This window comes from Carica papaya, chromosome 1, assembly GCF_054855325.1.
Source record: "Carica papaya isolate Zhongbai chromosome 1, ASM5485532v1, whole genome shotgun sequence".
Lineage (NCBI taxonomy): Eukaryota > Viridiplantae > Streptophyta > Magnoliopsida > Brassicales > Caricaceae > Carica > Carica papaya.
In genome coordinates, this window is record NC_142309.1 from 5,716,747 (window position 1) to 5,738,703 (window position 21,957).

A 21,957-nucleotide genomic window follows, 5' to 3' on the forward strand; every position below is an offset into this window, starting at 1 on the left:
GCAGGAGTTACAAATAACTTATGTAATAAATTCATGCGAAACTTTCCAAGAATATTTGATTCTAAAATGCAGCAGAACCTACAGATTACAGATGACTATTTCAATATCAGACTGATTGTAATACCCAAGTCTAAAAATTTAACCCAAGATTAATTTTAAAAATTATATTAATATATAAAAAAATATAAATCATAATTTTATAAATTTTTATTTAATATAAAATTAAGAAAAAATAGGTGGATGATGAAATTGAAAATAATTTTGAGAAAAATGGGTGAAAATTTGTGTTCGGGAGGTATTTTTGAAAGAAAAATCGAAAACTGGGGGTCAAAACACAATTTAGAAAAAATGTACCACGTAGAACCGCTCAGTCAGCAGCCCCAACAAACCGGAGCGTGTCGTGTGGCAGAGCACGCTGACTCGGTGCCACACAGGAGTCCACGCTGGCAATCCGCATGCCTGCGATTGGACGACTAAGATGCGTTCCTGCGCGCATGGACGATCTGGATCTGTCCCCTTCGCAGGCGCCATCGGACGGTCACGATTAAACACGATAAACAGTTCAGATTTATTTTTTCTTTAAATACGATCGAACAATCGAGACCAAAAGCGATGAACGGCCCACATTTAAGGAAGATGGGTATAAATATCTCACTTCACACTGAACTCTAACCCTAGTTGCCAGCTCCCCGCTGGATATGAAGAACCAGTCACTGGAGAATGGAGCCGACCGCCGCCCGCTGCCTAGCCGGAGCTACCTCTGACCACCAAAAACAGATAAAAATTTTCTCATTCACTCGAAATTTGATTTTGAACACCCTCATGGCCAAATCAAGGCAAAATGACCAAGAGATGAGCTGGAAACCGCAGGTAAAGCTCGGTGATACCGCCGCAAGAGAAACTAAAAATCACCTCCGATAAGACCCTTCCCGATTCTCGTTTTGTGCAATTTTTTCACCATTATATTCACCATTCTGTTTTTTACATGTTGATCGAAGAAAAATATCCAAGCGTGAAGGTGAGCCGGCGGACCCGCTGCACCGAAAAACTCTGCAGTCGGTAAGTTTTTATTTTTTGACTTTTTTGACTAATCGAGGCCCCTTAACGTGTTTTCTCACATGAATGAGTATAAAATCGACCGAAAACAGCCAGTTCGAGGCAAACCACCACCGTGGGCGGTGGTGCCGCTGTGCCGGAATTCCAAAATTGACAGAAAAAGGTTTTTAACACCGATTTTAAATTTTTTGGAGTATTTTTAGGTACTTAAAGTATGTTTTAATCTTCGACATAAAATTTAAGGAACTCGGGGATCGCCATAGTTGCAGCTAAAAGTTTAGTATTTTGGATACTAATTCAGGTAAGAATCTCTCACCTTATTCTCTGTTATGGAATTAAAATTTAAATTATAAATAATACTGTATTTTGCGTAATTTAGAAAACTTCGATAATTAATTACATGTTACTAATGGAGGCAGAACTGATTATTTATTACTGTTTATACCGTTTTAACTGATTGATTGATTTTACAATTTTAAAGGCATAATAATACACTAGAGTTGGTAAGATAATTCAGTTGTATTTTCTTGATGCATGTATTGCTTGTCTTGCATAATTTACAATTAAATTGTGAAACTGAAAATTAAATATAAACAGAAAATTACTTGATTAAGTGAATGAATGAATGGTAGCCTTATTGAATATTCTGAGAGATGGTAGACGGATCGGGTACATAAGAAATCCTACTGTGAACGTTGCCTCATACTGGACCGGGTATCGAGGATTGGTATTTTGGCGCTCATACCATATGGGGTATGGGGACGGCCTATTTCACTCTCATAATGGACGGGGTATTGAGAGATAGTATTTTTAGCACTCATACCGTACTAAGTATGGGGATGGCCCGTTTCACTCTTATACCGGACGGGGTATTGAGGGATGGTATTTTTTGCGCTTATACCGGACGGAGTATGGGAATGGCCGATTAGTTAAAAATGTTGAATAATGGTTCACGTATAGTGGGGACATCCCTATGGACTCTCATAGATACCAATAGGTAAATAAAAAAAGAAAGTTCTTGTTCTAGCTAATTGAATATGAGATTATGATATTGTTTGTGTTATTGTCTCTATAAGTCGATTTTTTGAACTCTCGCTACGGTAAGTATGTAATAAATAATATTATTTATGATAAATGAATTTACTTAAATTAAAAGTTTCATTAGTTATTTTTATGATTTTTAACAACCTTTATTTATGTATTGGTGAGTAGTGTGACATTCTTACTGAGCTAGTGTAGCTCATTCTTTCATTAATCATTTCAGATCAAGAGGACCAAGATCCAGATCTCGATCCAAAAAAGAGTTGCGAATAGGATGCCCAGTTGTTTACTTTCTATTTATTTTTTTAATTTTTTGTTTGTCCATTTAGAATGGTCATTCCCGTAACTCTATTGGATGTTTTGAATTATTATGTAAGAAATGTAAACCCTAACTTTATTATTTCACTTCCCCATTCAATTTATAATTTTTTTCTTTTTAGATTCGGGCTGTTACAGTTGGTATCAGAGCCAAGTTCTTCGGAACCATTCCTTACACAAAAATTTAAAAATATCAAATACAAACTATCACTTAGCCCTTCCTTTTAAAAAATAAGTATAAAGACACGAAAAAATGAGGTCCCTATTGAACAGGACAGCCCGAGACGAGTTGCTTTGATAGGATGTCGATCGGCACTTCGAGATTTTAGAGAGACTCATCTCTACGTAGCAGGCCAGAGAAGAGAGGAGGGAATTGTCTGACCCTCCACCACTTCCACACTATAAGCAACCCCTACAATGAAAGGATTTAACGCCACTTCGATGCAATCCCGCTCCTCCTTCGTATCATCCGACACCATCACAATATAATTCAGAGCCCCCACTGTATCATCCGACACCATTACAGGGTCACCCAGTCCCTCCCCAGCGATATCTGGCCCCTCTTCCACGGGACTCAGTTTCACCATGATGGACCTGATAGAGATTGACAGGGGAAACCCTGATGTATTTCTAAGAATGAACTGGTTAGCAACATATCATGCTATCGTGGATTGTTTACACGAGAAAAATTGTATTTAAGCCTCCTAATGAATAGTCATTTACAAACTAATAAAAGTTTTGAATATAATCTCTCATAGCAATTTTCTTATTACATAAAGTTTTAACTCGGTTGTTTTCTCTAACTAGGCAAACCTAAGAAAAAAATTTGTAGAGATCTCGGTAGTTCAAGACTTCGCGAATGTGTTCCTAATGAATTTTTGAGATTACCAGTGAACAGCGAAGTTGAATTCACCATAGACCTTCAACATGGGACGCAACCTCTCTTAGTTTTTTCTTACTGCATGAGTCATGTAGAGATGAAAGAGTTGAGGAAATAGATCGCGAAATTGCAGGACAGTGGGTTTATCCGACACAGTATTTCTTCTTGGGGTACTGGAGTCACATTTGTAAGAAAAAAGGATGAGATATTAAGATTACATATTGACTACAGGGGATTTAACAGGGTCGCGATCTACAACAAGTACCCCTTCCCCATGATCGATGACCTTTTTGGTCAGTTGTAGGGTGCCTAGGTCTTCTCTAAAATAGACTTACGTTCAGGTTACTATCAGATAAAGATCAAGACAGAAGACATTCTCAAAATAGCTTTTCGAATAAGGTACGGACACTATGAGTTCCTGGTCATGTTATTTAAACTAACCAATGCACCAGTCATCTTCATGGATTTGATGAACATAGTTTTCAGACAATTCCTAGATCTGTTCGTCATTGTATTTATCGATTATATCATGATCTATTCAAAAAGCAGAGAGGAACACGTTTACCATCTAACTCAGCTTTTGCAGGTTCTCAGAGAAAAGAAGTTGTATGCTAAGTTGAGTAAGTATGGATCTGGCTCAAGCAGACTACCTTCTTAGGGCACATCATATCAAGGGATTGAGTGTCAGTGAATTCCAAAAAAGTTGAGGCAGTGCTCAGCTGGGAAAAATTAATCTCAGTCAAGGAGATTCGTAACTTTTTAGGGATGACAGGTTATTACCACAGGTTCGTGGAATGATTTTCTAATGTAATTACTCCTTTGACTGGGCTCACAAAAAAGAACGTCAAGTTTGAGTGGAATGAAGACTTTAAAATGAGTTTTTCAGAACTAAAGAAGCGGTTGACCATTGCACCTGTGTTGGCCTTGCCGAGCGGGACATGAGGATATATAGTTTATAGTGATGTCTTCTACTTGGGATTGGGTTGTGTTCTGATGCAGTATGAGAATGTCATAACTTATAGGTCCAGGCAGTTGAAGAGTCATGAGAAAAAAATTACCCTACTTGTGACCTAAAACTTCCCACGATTATCCACGTCTTGAAGACTTGACGCCATTAGTTATATGGGGAAGCTTTTTAGATCTATACCGATCATAAGAACTTGAAACACATATTTACTCAAATCTATCTCAACATGCGTCAAAGAGGATAGATAGAACTCCTCAAGGACTACAATTATAATATCTTGTATCACCCGGATAAGGGCAACGTGGTAGCCAATGCACTTAACAAAAAAAGTGCAGGTATATTAGCCCAGCTAATAGTTTCATAATACAGGGTAATAGAGGCCGCACAACATGTACGACTTCAAGACCTAAAGAGAGTTATATGCTTGGCTCATCTGACTGTTCAACCTGAGTTGATTCAAAGAATAAAAAAAGTTTAATCCACCGATTCCACCCTAGCAACCTTCAAGAAAGATGTAAAATAGGGAGTAAATTTAGAATTTCGAGTCTCTGCTGATGGGTTACTTAGATTTCAGGACATGGTGTGTGTTCCATGTGACAATAAGTTGAAAAGGGACATCATGACAGAGACCTATAACTCAAATTTTGTCATACATCCCGAAAGTACTAAAATGTATCAAAGTATGCGATCTCGATTTTGATGGAACGGGCCGACTTTGTGTCCAAGTGTTTGGTATGTCACCAAGTTAAGATAGAGCATCAACACCCAGGTGGGCTACTTCAGCCATTACCAATTCCGGAGTAAAAGTGGGAACACATCACAATAGATTTTGTGACAGAATTATCTAGGACACGCTTGAGACATGATGTCATTTAGGTAATTATTGACCGGTTCACCAAGTCTTCCCACTTCTTGGACATCAAAATGACCAACCACTTGGATAAGGTAGCAAGAATGTATATCCAAAAGATATGCAGGTTACATTGAGTGTCAATGATAGTAGTGTCCGACAGGGATCCCAGGTTCACTTCTGAATTCTGGTCTAGTTTTTAGCAAATCAGAAATGACGATCCGCACACTCGATGATATACTCCGAGCTTGTGTTCTTGACTTCAAAAGCTATTGAGATTTGATCATTTACCCCAAACAGAGTTCACCTACAATAATAGCTACCAAGTAAGTATCGGTATAGCTCCGTACGAGGCGTTATATGGTCGTCTATGCAGATCATCGATCTGTTGGAAAAAAGTGGGTGATAAAAAATTATTATGTTCAGATCTTGTGGAGGAGACTATAGCCAAAATAGTTAAGATCAGGAAGAACATCCAGATGGCTAAGAATAGGCAAAAGAGTTATGCAGATACCTGGAGGAGGGATTTGGAATTTGATAAATGTGATCGGGTGTTCCTTAGGGTCACTCCTTTCAAGAAAATCAGTAAGTTTGGCAAAATGGGAAAACTAAATCCACAGTTTATTGGACCATTTGAAATCTTATACAGAATTGGCACCACCGCCTATAGATTGGTACTTCCTCCAGAACTATTCAGGGTCCATAACGTATTTCATGTGTTCATGATACGCAAGTATAACCCAGACCCCTCTCACGTTTTGGCCCACGAGCCCCTTTCACTCCAGGAGGGTCTGTCCTACGAGGAGGTACCGGTGGGTATTATGGACCAAAAGAACAGAATAATCCGTAACCAGAAAATTTCTTTTGTTAAGGTGCTATGACAAAATCACACATATAGAGATGCCACATTGGAGCTAGAATTAGATTTCAGAGCTCAGTATCCCCAACTGTTTGATTGAGTGAGAGAGAGAGACAAATTTGAGAGACAAAATTTTTTTTAAGGGGGGAGAGTTGTAATACACAGGACCAAAAATTTAGTCCATGTTTAATTTTAAAAATTAAATTAATATATAAAAAATATAAATTTTAATTTTATAAATTTTGATTTAATATAAAATTAGGAAAAAATAGGTGAATGATGAAATTGAAAATAATTTTGGAAAAATTTAGTAAAAATTTAGGTTCGAGGGGCATTTTTGAAAAAAAAATCGAAAACTAGGGGTCAAAACATAATTTAAAAAAAATGCACCACATAGGGTCGCCCAGCCAGTACCCCCGACGAACCGGAGTGCGCCGCGTGGCAGGGCACACTAACTCGATGCTACGCAGGATTTACGCTGTTAATCCGCGTGCCCGCGATCGGACGGTCGAGATGCATTCCCGCGTGCGTGGACGATCCGGATCCGTCTCCTCCTCAAGCGCGATCAGACGATCACGATTAAATACGATGAACGCTCTAAATTCATCCCCTCTTTAAACGTGATCATACAGTCTAGATCAAATCGTAATGAACGATTCAGATTCATTTCCTCTTTAAACGCGATCAGACGATTGAGATCAAACGCGATGAACGGTCCAGATTTAAGGACGACGGGTATAAATATCTCACTTCACACTGAACCCTAACCGTAGCCGCCAATCCCCCGTCAGAGAAGAAGAACTAGACGCCGGAGAATGAAACCGATTGCCGCCCCCCGCCGCGCCGGAGTCACCTCCGACTGCCAAAAAAGATTAAAAAAATTTTATTCGCTCGAAATTTAATTTTGAACACTCCCATGGCCAAATCGGAGCAAAAAGACCAGCGGATGAGGTGAAAACCATAGGTAAAGGTCGACGTCGCTGCCGCAGAAAAAACCAAAAATTGCCTCCGATGAGCCTCTTTTCAAGTCCCGTTTCGTGTAATTTTTTCACCATTGTATTCACTATTCTGTTTTCTACAGGTTGACCGAAGGAAAATGATCAACCATGAAGATAAGCTGGTAAAGCCGCCACACCAGAAAACTCCGTTGCTGGTAAGTTTTTATTTTTCAATTTTTTTCGGTCAACTGAGACTCCTTAACATGTTTTCTCGCATGGATGAGTATAAAACTAGCCGAAATTGGCCAAAACTGGTCGAAAACGGCTAGTCCAAGGTAAATTGCGGTCGTGCAAGAATTTCAAAATTGGCCGTAAAAAGTTTTCAACATCGATTTTAAATTTTTTGGGGTATTTCTAGGAACTTGAATCATGTTTTAATTTCCAAAAAAAAATTAGGGAACTCAGGGACCGCTAGTAGGCGCAACTGAAAGTTTAGCGTTTTATACACCGATTCGGTAAGAATCCCTCACCTTATTCCCTGTTATTGAATTGAAGTTTAAATTATAAATAATACAGTATTTTGCGTAATTTAGAAAATTTTGATAATTAATTACATGTTACTAATGGAGACAAAACCGGTTATTTATTACTGTTTGTACCGTTTTAACTGATTGATTGATTTTACAGTTTTAAAGGCATAATAATGCACTAGAGTTGTTAAGATGATTCAATTGTGTTTTTTTTTATGCATGTAATTCTTGTCTTGCGTGATTTACAGTTAAATTGTTAAATTAAAAATTAAATATAAACAGAAAATTACTTGATTAAGTGAATGAATGAATTGTAGCCTTATTAGATATCCTGGGAGATGATGGACGGACCGAATACATAGAAAATCCTACCGTGAACGTTGGCTCATACCGGACGGGGTATCAAGAATTGGTATTTTAGTGCTCATACCGAACGGGGTATGGGGATGGTCCGTTTCACTCTCATACCGGACGTGGTATTGACGGATAGTATTTTTGGTGCTCATACCAGACAGAGTATTGAGAGATGATATTTTTAGTGCTCATATCGGACGGTATATGAAGAGAGCCGGTTAGTTAAAAATGTTGAATAATAGTTCATACGTAGTGGGAACATCCCTATAAACCCCCATGGATACCAGTAGGTAAATAAAAAGAGAAAGTTCTTGTTCTAGCTAATTGAATATAAAATTATGATGTTGTTTTTGTTATTGTCTCTATAGATCAGTTTTTAAAAATTTCGCTACGATAAGTATACAATAAATGATTTTATTTATAATAAATAAATTTACTTAAATTAATAGATTCATTAGTTGTTTTTATTATTTTTATCAACTTTTATTTCTATATCAGTAAGAGTATGATATTCTTACTGCATTAGTATAGTTCACTCTTTTATTAACCATTTCAGATTAAGAGAATCAAGATTCAGATGCCAATCCATAAGAATGTTGCGAATAGAATGCCCAGTTGTTTACTTTCTATTTATTTTTTGATTTTTTGTTTGTCCTTCAGAATGGTCATTCTCGTAATTTTATTGGGTATTCTGAATTATTGTGTAAGAAATGTAAATACTAATTTTATTATTTTACTTCCGTATAATTTTTTTTTTTTTAGATTTGAGTTGTTATACTGATGTTTTGAAAAACATGACGTATGCCCTTCAAACTCTCTTTGAATGACAAAATATATTAGTGAGTAAACATCACGGAGTATTCATATTTTCATGGAAGCAAAGAACTTGTAAATAACTTGAATTTCCTTACTTGTCATTGATTTTTATATTCAATATTACAGAACTAATTTCTCATGTAATTATGAACAAAAAGAATTAAAGAATAAAGAATGAATACAAATCGTAGACATAAAGAAACAACTTCTGCTAATTCCTTCAAGGGTGTGATCCGGAGGATTTGACGAAAGCAACGAGAACAGTAATGTCATCCTTCTTGCCTCCTTTGTGATTACGTCCTGCCTTTCTGGAAGCAATTGCGAATGGCGAATCATAATCTTTGTTGCGGGAGTTGAAAAAAGCAACCGCTCCAATTCTTTCTGCAATTTCTTTAGGGGCGCAACATGACTCATCATCGCCAGCTCTCATTAAAATATATTCAATCTGTGTAGGGTGAATGTTGTCCCACAATCCATCCGTACCCACAATCACAACGTCTCCCGCCATAACCCCCACTTCTATATGCAAGGCCGACTGAGGACGATCGCTCTTCTCACTCTTACCCAACTGATACGGGTAGTTGAACCGGTGTTGTTGCGGCGGCGACCGGTACATCAGCTTCTTCTCCCGGAGCACCATAAACCCACTATCTCCGACATTAACAGCGATTAGAGAACTATCTTTGAGGGTGAGAACGCAGGCGGTGGATGATCCCTCAGCCTTGGTCTTCAAGAAAGCCTCATTCAGCACTTTTCTTGGATCAACAACTTCACTACTTTCCACTTCTCCGTGCGCGTTCATCATTAGCTCTCTTGCGAAGTTGCCGGCATCAACGCCTATCTTTGACCAACCGCCGACCCCGTCAGCCACTCCGACGGTCTGGTGGGTATGGGATACGAAATGAGCATCGTCTCCGCGAGATTTCTTGGGCAGATAGAAAGAACCTGAATCTAACTTCAGGTTAGAAGAAGGGTTTGAATCAGAGGGACAAGGTTTTGCAATCTTGGCGATTATGGTGTAAACGTATTTGTCTTCTTCACGAACTCTTTTGATCTTCAATATCATGGTTGAAGTTGGTTGATGAACAGCGATGATCGAGTAAAGAAACAAGCGATGATATGGAAGAAGATGATCGGGCGAAGTAATTTGAGAGAAGATGTGTGCGTGCAAGTCAAGCAGAGCAAGTATTAGGGCTATCTATTTGAGATCAGGAGAGAATCTGTTCGAAGATATATACATAATGCGTAGTACATGGAGGTTTCTGCGTTCTAAATAGGAAATCAATGGCAGTAGATAAGTGGATAATGGGCATAGGAGCAAATCAATGACCAAATTGTATAAGGAGAACGGACAGAATCGGAAAACTAAACTGATATTTTGTAAAATTAATTAACCAAATTTAACTTGGAAGCCAAATTAATTAATTAGAACGATCTCTGTTGCCGGAATCCGGACAGACTTTCTGGGCGGACGTCGGGCTTCTCGGAGTTGTTCAACCAGGCTTGCACGTGAGCTCCCAACATTCTGGCATGTCTGTTAGTAGTAGTAGAAGATGAAGAAGAAGAAAAAGCGGGCGGCCACTTTTTGGTAATTTCATTATGCACTTGTGATACATATAATTAATTAATTAAAAAAATAAAGAAAAAGATGGTGGGAACAAAATGGTGTCGTTTTGGGAATTTTACCAAATGTCAATCAATTTTTAATCAATGATTAATATTTTATTTGCTCTATAAAATGTTGTGAGTTTTAACTAAAATGTACAATTTTTATAAGTGAGTTAAAAATTTTATGTTATAATTGATATAAAGGGTAAATAAAATATATTTTTTCTTAAAAAAATGGCAGATATGTATGTATACATCCATCCTAACTTGATCCTTCCTTAATTGGGATCAGGAAATTACTAAATTGTATTTTTTGTATGTATATTTAAATTGCATCTTACTTGAATTACTTGAATCACCAGCTCATATCAATAAGTTTCATCCATTTACTTAACTTGAATTGCTTGTAAAATTTGCATTCTATTAGAAAGAACAAAGAACAAAAAAAAAAAACCCTGTTAGTACTTTCATTCTAATTTTAGGGTGGATCTCCTTTTACATATAAGCTAACATTACATCTTGAAGTACAATAAAGAATATGAACATAAATCTACGTGAATCCAGATCGTTCGTTACAATTGTATTCCTAAACTGTTAGTAAAACACATTGAACTTACCACTAATCTTTACATACATAGTGAAGATGAGATATGGTTATTGATTGCAGCAAAGAAACTGCAATTCATCAACAACCTACAATGAATCTTTTGCTTTCTGTTTTCTGATGTTTTGCAATCTTGCTGATTGCAAATGACTCAATGACCTGCAATTAAAAAATACTGCAGAATTCCAACTATTTCGCTTTTCAAATCGTGTGATACCTCATTAATGTATGAGCTCCATGGAATATTCTACCCAGCATCGAAGCACGTATTCTAAAAAATGATGTTGGCTGTACACAGGCGTCTTCTTAGTCCGACTTGCAGAGTAAGAAGAATAATAGGACCACAAGGCGACTGCTTGATATTTAGGGGCATCTTTCAGAATATTTACAGGCATAGCCCAGCAGGTGCCTACCACTCTCCGTAGATGCCACATTTTACTTGGAAAAAATCACATGTAAGAGAAGTGAAGGTAGCATAAAACCTAGAGAAAACTGGCTGCTGTCAAACAATCTGAGAGAAGCTCTTGCATTGGATCAGTTGAAGAAATAGGGTGATTCCAACACCTCTCTCAGATCAAAGTCTCCTCTTTCTGGTAAGGTTGGAAAGGACAATGTAGGGAAGGACTGCTGAAAGCTCTCCAACAACTGTGCATGAGAATGAGTATAACACAATCTGTTAAACAATAAACTAAACCAACCAATTCAGTGATTCCAGGAACATCCCACATAAACCATTAGTAGCCTGGATAAACATATGGCGACATAAAAGGATGATGAGTCCTTGACACCACAGTTGGAAAACAGCAGTCCAAGGATAGTTATAAAAAATAGCCGATAGTGTCACTTCTTAATCCTTTTAAAACTTTATAATTACTTTGGTCCTCCTAAAACTTTTTACAAATTGATCAGTCACTAGCTGATTTCTGATTTTTCCCCACTCTTTATTTGCTCAAATTTGGAGATGATCTCTAGCAATTGAATTTCTCACTGACTCCCCTAGGAAAAACAATTGCTCAATATCTGACATAATATTCGCATTTCTTAGTTTAAGATACTTACATTCTCTAGTATTGGCTTCTCATAGAGTTCAACAAACTTTTCTCTGAGTATTCTGTTCATCTCATCCACATCACATGCATGTGTCCAATATGAATCATGCACTCCTGTGTCATATACAAGCATAAGATAATAAAAAACCAAAACTTAGTTATCAATACCCAAAAAAGAAATCCAATTAACCAACCTGCAAAGTTTAGGCCTGCTTTTCTGCAGGCAACTGCAGTCATCATCATATGAGAACCATCAAGAGAGTGAACAAAATTTGGTGGAAAAGCTGTTCTCTGCCGCTTGACCATGATCTGTAACAGGAAAAGAACCATCAATCACTAATTGAGACCCCAAAATTTCAAGTTTGTCTTCGAACGTGATCACATAGTCTCGGAAGCTTAGGGCTGTACAAGCTGGAACGAAACTATCCTTTTTTCTCTTTACTTGCAGTAGCAGTAGTTGTGTTTACTAGTTAAGTGAAGGTGGTGTAAGTGATTCACCCCCACAGTGTTTACTAAGGAGTACAGAAATTGGAAATTCTAGAGAAAATATTTTTGCGAAGGAGGAGTAATCTCCAATCAAGGTTAAACAATAAGGGACAACCACAAAATCCGGTTATCCTAGAATCTCATATTTCCCTATAACTGGTTCCAATATATAATATCCAGTGTATGGCAGAAAAGGAAAAAATAAAAATAAAAACTGAAGCAACAAGGGGGATACCTTCTCAGTTTCACGTTGTAGTGTTAAAACCTGAAGGGACGTTTTTATCTGCATTTATTTAACAGAAGAGTGGTATCAGTACTTGCAAATGAGAAGATAACATCAGATAATTTACACTTTGGAAAATTTTGAAGAAACTTACAAGATGTCTTCCTATTTTTCGGTAAGGTTGCACAACAGGAAGTCCTAGTGGGGTTGTCCACTGCACCGGCTGATTTTCTGACGCGACGATCTGCTCATTATCAAGCTATAACTCAAAAAATCTCATAATAAACAAGAACCTCGAATATCAATTGAAGGATTTAAGCAAAACCCACCCTAGCACATTCACCAAGCCAGGTCATGATGCTACGTGCAGCTTGGAACATCTCACCTAGTGCAGTTAAGGTTGTCTACCCAAAGAACGAAACATATTTCCATTAAAGATAAAACAAATGTACTCCCATGTGCTCGTAAAAACGGAATTCCCTGTTTATGGATTGAAGTTGAGATTCATGGGTCCAAATTCTCCATTATTTACCTTAGCAGCATAACAAGAAGCACCAAAAATATCTGCATCATCTGTAAGCGCACCACGTTCCTTTAGCCTCCTCTTGATCTGATCCCGAGCACCAATGTAAGTGACGCCGTATACTGATGTCATCACTGTCTGCTTCACCAGTTTCCTGTCCACCTACAAGTTTTGTCCACCAATTGAGCCAAACTCAGTTAATGCATATCATACCAACCCCTACCACCTAACTATACACCTAGAAATCAGGCACACGCTTATCAATTAAGTTTATTCACTAGTATCATATGTCACATGCAAAAACATATGGTTTAAGGCACAGTGTAATATAAGTTGATCAGGATATGGACTTCAATGATATTGGTCAATTTCAGGATTGATTATGGCCTTCCACTTAGTTTATTGGAGGATTGTTGGTTTGATGCTAGCCCTTTGAAGGCTCAATTTCTGGGTGTTCTCTATCTGGGTAGGACTAAGGAGGCTCTAGAAGGGATTATGCAAGTGAAAATATTGTGGAACACTTTATAATTTACTACTGTGCGGAATATGAACAATTGGAAGGTTCATTTAATGACTGCATTACTAGCTTTTTCTAACTCCTAGTAAGCTACCTCCGATGAGAATGATCAACCAGTCTTAATTTGCACTAAACATGTTTATTTTCTGTTAAATCCTTCTACCACCATATCGTAACCAAGTTGTGGATAAGTTTCCATGGAAGCAAATAGGGAAGTTGAATGCTTTGCCTGGAAGATTGCTGGGGACAATTCTTGTTATGGATAACTTGACGAGTAGCAGAAATTTGGTTAGTCGGTGCACAATTTGTCCCAACAAGAATAAATACCCAAGCAATCTACTCCTATGGTCCTAGGAGACTAGAAAGTTGTGGGATTCTGCCCTAAACTTCCTCAATGTCAGCTGGGTTGTCAATGGTTCAATTGCTGAGGAACTTTGGGCTTAGGAGGGTCTTTGATCGGATAAGAAGAAAAAAGATTTAGTCACTCTCATTGCTTTGGTTGTCCTTTGAATTGTATAGAAAGAAATGAATGAAATAGCTTTTGAGAGCATTGGTAGCGAAAACCTTTGTATTTTTCTCAGGAGCCATCCCCTCACTGATGAAGATCTTGGGGACATCATACTTGTCCAAGGCAGCAACCCTTTGTAAGATGATAAAAAGAAATTAATCCCTCTCATTTCTTCAGTTTTCCTTTGGATTTTATATAAAGGAAGGAACAAATAGTTTTTGGAAGCATTAGTTGCAAAACCCAGTGTATTTTATTCAGGGGCCATTCTCTAATTCACAGAGATCTCAGGAACCTCATTTTTTGTCAATAGGCTGCATTCTTTTTATGCCTTGTGAACAAATACTTCCTTTTTATATGTAATATGTAAACATGTATACTCACCCAAGACAGAGAAAATATACTAACATATATCAAAAGGGTTCTCTTCTAATTAAAACAAGCAAGCATTGGAGAAAACCTGATTAATCAATGCCCTTGCACGCAGGGCATCTGGAAATGTTGCAGGATCCTTCTGCGCATCTCTCCTCATGATATCAAGTACTCTGCATTGCAAATTATTCAATAGAGTTTAATAAAAAAAGTTACTGGCCTTCATTGTTGCACTTAAAAAAATGGCAGAATGAGAGATAGAGAGAGAAAGAGAGATAGGATCTTTTATATTATACATCTTAAACAGACTTCCAGAAAAACATAATTTCTTTTCTAATGTTTACTTGTGAAATAACACTTTTATACCTAATTCTATGATATTTAATTTCCCAAATTGAACTTCAGCATTTTTTTTAAGGAAGAAAGGAGATATTATAAACAGAGACACCAAGGAGGTGCAACTCATGTACTAAAGAAGCAAAATTACAAGTCATTAAGAACATCAATGAGGTTACCTCAATCTTCTCCACAAAGGAGCAAGATGACCTTAATACAAAAGTACAAGATCCTGGACCATATGTTTCTAAGAGTAGAAAGTCAGCTGCAGTGCCATCAAAATCGCTACTATTTCTCTCTCCAAATTGTCCAAAAAATGGAGTGGGGAATGAGGCCAATAATAGTCTTTTTACTCCCACCAGCCTGAATGCCCTCCCAGGCTCTCAGTTTAGCAGAGATTGATCCACTAACCAGCCATCAAATACCCAATAAGCCAATCCAAAAGCCTTCTTCCCTCCTTACACCATAAAAGAAGATGGCAAGGAGATTCATTGTCTCCAAGACAAATAGGACAGCATCTAAAATCTATCTTCCTTATATTTCTCAGATTATCCATTGAACTTTAACTTTTTTCATTCAAAATTTGATGTTAAAACTCTAAAATTGGTAATGGTGACAAAAAAAACTAAATATTAGTTGCTTGAACAAAACATCTTTGTCAAGTGTCAATTTTCAATTTTTCTCCTTTATACATATAGGGAGAAGAGAAAAGAAAAGCAAAGAAGAAGATAAAAATAGATAAGGAGACCCTGGACCAGGGGACCAGGACCTACCGCCTAAAAATTCCCATATATACCAGGAGAAAAAGAACATACCTAGCAGCAATTCCTGAGTAAACATCTGCAGGCTTCTCACCTGCAACTAGATTTACAGCAGCTGCTCCCAACTGAAAAAAAAAAAACAAAAATAAAACTCAATGAGGAAATAATAAGTGCCAGTAAACAGATAACTAGCAACTTCCAAATGAAGAAGACAGGTACCTTGTCTCTTCCAAGAGCAGCATAATGCTGTAAACCATTGCAGGAACCATCCTAGAGAACACCAAAAGGAAAGGGGATCAGGTTGCTCCGCAGTAGAAATGACCAAGTATAAAACAAATTGGTAGTGCTGAAAGTCACAAACAGGTTGTATATAGAAAATAAAAGTGAGCCCAAAGGTTCACCTAATTTACCCCCTCCCATCCTGCCCCACCTTCCAATATATTTCTATATATATATATATTATCTTCCTCTTTTTATTCCTCTAAGAATTCTTAGCAGGCAATGCCTATTTTGCACAGTTTATTGAAACATAAACTGCATATCTTAATTTGCAACTTACAAGTATTAGCTTATCTCCATATAATGTATTATGTGCATTTCCTTGGCCTAAGATCGACCATAGTATGTTATTGTCACCATACTAGTTACCTTATATTATACTGTTCTTGTCTTCTGAGAATATATTAATCCGTCTAATGGGGTAAAAGAAGAGAAAGAAAGAAAGTCCATAAACTTAGACAAGAACTATGTAGCAACAATTGGACTCTAGTTATGAACACAAACACCTTTCCCATGAGCTGATACCAGTAATCGTTTCAAAGAAAATACCTGATGGACAGGAATATATGAAATATATGTCTCTGGAGAGGAACTCCTTAAGGCTTCTGTGAGATTAATGCAGACAGACAAGCACTGAAAGGGGTCTTCTGCCTTAAGCCACCATCTTCTTCCTTCAAGTGGTCGGTCTGCAGAATCAAATACATCATCCAAGTGGTTTTCAGTGAATGTAACCCGTCCCTCATAAGATAATTTGTCCACACCACCAGCATAAAGATTTGCTAAGTGTATCTTAAGCCAACGTAAGCCTGACTTTCCAAGCGGACGTCCTTCTGCAAACTCCAAGACACCCCGACACAAATCTGAACCAAGATGATTTAAATATGGATGCATGGGGTATGCACGTCCTCGAAAGTCAAGATTATGTGGATAATAAAAACCTTCTTCATCTTTCATTCTCCTCGCCACCTGCTCCCAGTTAATAGGTTTAGAGAAAAAATAGTTAATGAAAAACATTAAGCAGTTTTTGCAATAGTGAAGAAAATAAATTTTTACAGCAAGTTTAAGTTCTGTGTCACAGCGCTGGGAATGTCTCTCCCTGTTCTCCTTCTTCACAGCTCTAACTTTCCACTTCCATTTCCTGATAAGTGTTTCGTCTTCAGTATCAGGCTTTTCCGGTAATGGAACCTGCAATTAGGAAGTACACGAGTCAAACGACCACATACAGCAAGCTGACCTGAACATTTTTTTTCTTGTTATCACCATCATGAGCTAGTTGGAACATCCATACATAGAGAGCTACAATTACATTGATACAAAGTACTCACATCATTGCGATCCACCAGATCAGCAAGAACGCCACCACTAGTCCATATCCTATCCACAATGTTAAGAACCCTCTTATTTACCCTCCATTTGGTACTGCCAAGAGTATCCAAAGCCTGACAGATTACTAATAAAGGTTAGTTTACATTCTTTCAACAGAAGCTACAAACTTGAAACTAGCACATAAATCTTAGTTCATAGAGTTGCAACTTCATTCCACATTGTCAAGTACTACAAAGGGTTCACATAAAAACAACATGCACTACAAACAACCATACAACAAAACTTATTTCAAACCTCAAAGACTGGTTCTAGTTGCTTTCTAGGAGCCCTCTTAACTGCTTCCCTCTGTTGCTTAGCTCCATGCGTGCGCATGACATAAGATGGTAAGAACAAGTGTGCTCCTTTGTCATAACTGCAAGAACAATGGCAACCCAAAAGAAAACATCACGGTAAACAAAAGGGCTAATCATGGAAGAAAAAGAAACAGTCATCAACGATGACCAAGAAAAAAAAGGGAAAAGACAATAAACTAGAAAGAACAAATTTCGATCTCTATACCCTGTCCACTTGACCGGGGGCACCAACATTGGCATATAAGGAATCACCATGTGCCTTGCCTGTTGTTAATAAAAAGAACTTTCATTCCTCAAAATGGAAATTGAATAAAATATAAAACTACAGAAAGCGCCACAAAATAGCTCCCGCGTTCTCCAACTGAATGTAATTTTTTACATACCTATTTTATCTACAGTTAAGTTCAAGAGTAGTTTATCAGTTTTTTACCTTGGAACCCTAGAAGTGTGAAATCAATAGCAAAAATACAACTTAACATCTTGATAAAATTTACAGATCTTCACTACAAGGCGCATGATTCACTCACAGTTCTGTCTAGGCCTTTGACAACCAAAGGATCACATTCAATGACACCAAATCTTCTGCTAGTCTTCCTGTTGGAGATAAGAGAAAACCATCAATTTGAAGTGACAAGAGAATGATAGGAAATTAGCTTGGTAGAAGAAAGCAAAAAACAAGCCTCACTTATTTTCTTTCATCACTGTTCTGAATGTATGTATAAATGCAGGTCGAATATCAGGTGGAGTATCAGCTATGTGATCAGCCGGTGGCTGTATATAAGCTGTTTCTAACAATAGCTCAATAACTCGACTTCCAACCTGGAAAATGAAAAGTTGATGTCATAATTCTTGGAAAAGATGCAGCTAAGGAACAACAAGTCTCAGATGGAGAGTATAAGAGATGCATATACCTTAGCCTTTATATCCTGACTCCACGGTCTTGAATCAACCTGTCCTCTCACAATTTGCCTAACCGCTGGGAGCTTTTGTTTCTTTATCAAATTAGTTACTTTATTCCTCAGCTTCTCCTGTTCCTTCATTGTACAATTAGATTCATCTTCTTCATTTCCCACCTTCTTATCATTCTTTTTCTTCTTTTTATTTTCTGTTTTTTCCAAGAACTTGTATATTCTAACCTGGTGGATAGAAGAAAGTAAAAAGATCAGTATCTAAGCTCCAAAGAAACTAAGAAAAGAAACAGCTCGAAGGATGGGGGGGCAGATAATAGATATCTGCCCCAAATTTGTCAATCCCATTATTCAATCCTCTCCCAGAAAAAAGACAATAATAGCTAAGGGTTTGCTTTAGTTGCTATAGGTAATGGTATCTTGAAAAATAATTTTCCAGAAAAAGGAAGTTTTTTACACAGAAAATATATCCATCTAAGAAACTTGTATCTCCATTCTGTGGAAAACATGGTTTTCCGAATGCAAATAAGTAGGGAGATATCTTTCTATCCATTCCTAGTCAATTTTCTGGAGTTAAAATGAAAAATAGCTCTCCAAATTAGAAGACAGTGTTCCCCATATCATATTTTGGTTTTCTAATTCCAAAAACTTATTTTGTAATCTATTGATTGAGACATAGTCCACTTCCCTTTTTTTTTCTAGAAAACAAACGCGAAATGAAGATAAAAGACACAAAATATAGAATGAAAGATGTTCTCTGGTGTTGAGTGCGTCCTTAGAAACACTTGTTCACCGATTTTCTGGTAAAGAAAAATGATAAAAACCAGAAAGTAAGACAATTAGGTTCATGCCAAGAAGTGAGAACTAGACTAGATAACAGGCAAGCCAAAAATAAAGAAGAATATTGATTCACTATCGTCATCATCTGTCTAATAAAATAAAGCATCACATATACATAATCCTAAACTCCTATTCATAGAATAGCAACTAAATGGAACTCCAAAGAATTCCACAATTAGGACCAAGACCATAACATGGGAAAGGTAAGACAAATTTAAGAAAAGAACTATCAAGAAACTGAGTGAAGAAGTAATCAATCTCACCAACCTCCTGCTCAATGGCATCACCTATTAAGCAAGCAGCCTGCACAACCCTGGCACAGCCATGTTCGCCTCCGGTCATCATCAGAGCCATCAATTTATGCATTGTGATAATGGCCATCATATCTGCCGGCAACTGCACAAAATACGGTGCAATTGCTGTCTTGTTCTTCCCTATTCTACACATTTTCTGTTCCTTAGCAATAGCGTCACGCAAAGGCTCAAACCAACCAAGAAACAAAGATTTCATGTAAGGCAAATTTGGTGCCAGTTTCTGCTCACACATGTCCATCAAAAGCTCTCTATACTCCTTTACAGCCTGTTCCCATGCCTGAGTCTCAATCTTAACCTGCCTTCTCCTCAGTGCCAGATACTTCCCTTGACCCATTTTCCTGTCTTCTTGCTGCCTCCTCCTCCTTATAATATCGTTCTCTTTCCTCTCTTCCTTCTTAAGTTCCCCCAACAACTCCTGTATTTCCTCAACAACCGACACATCTTCCTCGACATCTGTCGAGGAAACCGCCTCAGCTACGCTCACATACCCTCTTGGACTAAACCCATTACAACCAGTTTCATTTCTCGACAACCCAAAACTGGATTTACCCATATAATCCTCATGTGTAGAGAGCTCCCCAACCCCACGAAAATTCATTTCTTGAAACCCCAAGGTTGAGCATGAACCAAGCTCCAAAGCCCGGAATTGGAACTTTTCCGGTAAAATCGATTCCTGGGGAAGCCCGAGAAAGCTGTAAGTGCGTGGAAAGTACTGAGAATTGAAGGAAGACCTCTTGGGACAGGTTGAAACCGCCAGCTTGGCTATGTTTCTCCACATACCGGTGGATATCTTCAACACGTTTTGACACTGGACTGTGGGTTTACCCAAGGGGATCAAGTAATCGAATGTGTTGCTGGAATTAGCAGATATTAAAGGGGGTTTGCTGCTGGACATCAAATTAAACTAAAAATGTTAGTGAAATTAAGTGTATAGTTAAGCGGAGTTGAGGAGATCTTGATATGGGAGAGAATGGATGCTAGAGAAATTTGCAAATATGAAAAATGATACATGAAGAGAGTGAGTAGTTTGTAGAGAAACTGACAGAACGTAGTAGCCGCCTTAAACCCTCCTTAAACCTTTCGTTTGGCCTGTATCTACCATCTTTCTCTTTGGAGCCTGGCGGTTCGCATGTTGCCCTGCTTCAATTCAAGGGGCCTGGGGTGTTTTGTGCAATTATTCAATCTTTAGGGTGCTTATATTTTATTTGGTGATCTTTGGGGTATTATTTTAAAATCTATTATACTTTTATTGGACGTATTAAATTGGTGTGTAAAAATTTATTGAATTAAATAATATGTTACATTTTCCTTTCCTTTTTAAAAAAGTAATTTATACATTAATATATATTAAATTAGTACTTCAAGTAAAAAAATAATCTTTACGATTTTTTTAAAATGGCAAAATATTTTTAAGACAATATTTTTAGCAATTTTTAAAACTAATTTTATCTAGAACATGAAAAATTAAATACAATTTATATATATATATATTAGATGGTTGTATGTATTTTATACTTCAATGTCTTTCAAATGATTATATTTTTTTAGATTTTTTTCATGGATAGTTTCGATTAATTGTTTGCATATTTTAATAAAATTATTTATCAAAGTCTTAATGAATTATTACAAATTTAATTTAAATTTTTTTTAATTGAAGTACGCATAATAAGTTAATATCTCATCTAATTTTTTAATTAAAAAAATAAAATAAAGACAAACTAATTTTTGTAGATTATTGGGTTTAACCCATAATAAATTTATATGAGTTCAAAAAAAAACAAAAAAACAAATACCAATAATCTTTAATAAATCTTACACAATATTATTTAAAATGTACCTTGTAAGAAATACTTTTAATAGGAATATAATGTACATAGTAGCCCTACGTTCATTTTAAGGTCGTCAAATAAACCCTAATCAATTCAACATCTCTAACAATATAAGTCTTGTACCAATCGTTGAGAGAACATTTCAAAAATACAGAAAAAGGTAGAGCAAGTAGTTATAGAGTCTTCTTCATGAATCAAGCTATCGTGCATGCATACCGACCAGTTCTTCATAAAAGCATTCAAATAATCCAATCCGAATTCACAATAAACAATTTCTTTTAGATGTCAAAGCAAAACTTGCATCACTTCCTTGGCTTACACAGATTCTTATAAGTGTCTCTGTGTGTGCGTGTGCACATCTACACGGTGAAGAAGTAAACAGAGAGGAAAGAGAAAGAAGGTCACTTCCTTAGGCGCTGGATTTGGCATTAGCAGATGGGCTTGGTGGGTGAACAGAGGGTGGTTGTCGCCGGCGGAACTGAGGAGGTAGATGGATAGGAAAGGAAGAATTTTAT

General features: G+C 37.1%; 1 protein-coding gene and 1 pseudogene across 4 annotated transcripts; both read right to left on the minus strand.

Annotated features, from left to right (window-relative positions):
- Positions 1 to 8,829: 8,829 nt before the first annotated feature.
- On the minus strand, positions 8,830 to 9,675 carry LOC148269115 (putative protein phosphatase 2C 80 pseudogene; annotated as a pseudogene).
- A 984-nt stretch (positions 9,676 to 10,659) lies between these two features.
- Positions 10,660 to 20,796, minus strand: LOC110820124 (DNA/RNA polymerases superfamily protein). 4 transcript variants are annotated; one of them, XM_088216688.1, is made up of 20 exons: positions 20,657 to 20,796; positions 19,567 to 20,500; positions 18,463 to 18,687; positions 18,237 to 18,370; positions 18,079 to 18,145; positions 17,757 to 17,815; positions 17,493 to 17,610; positions 17,198 to 17,311; positions 16,926 to 17,057; positions 16,422 to 16,838; positions 15,813 to 15,863; positions 15,648 to 15,718; positions 14,585 to 14,669; positions 13,112 to 13,264; positions 12,909 to 12,983; positions 12,734 to 12,823; positions 12,592 to 12,639; positions 12,065 to 12,179; positions 11,881 to 11,984; positions 10,660 to 11,466 (listed from the first exon to the last, which is right to left on the minus strand). In XM_088216688.1, exons 2-20 carry the CDS (start codon positions 20,389 to 20,391, stop codon positions 11,356 to 11,358), a joined length of 2,994 nt encoding a protein of 997 aa, XP_088072814.1. In that variant the 5' UTR covers positions 20,392 to 20,500; positions 20,657 to 20,796; the 3' UTR covers positions 10,660 to 11,355. The 4 variants fall into 4 exon arrangements, with proteins under 4 accessions (XP_088072814.1, XP_088072820.1, XP_088072811.1 ...); XM_088216694.1 differs by having other exon boundaries at positions 19,567 to 20,497; positions 20,657 to 20,790; XM_088216685.1 differs by having other exon boundaries at positions 10,660 to 11,494; positions 19,567 to 20,768.
- Positions 20,797 to 21,957: the final 1,161 nt, after the last annotated feature.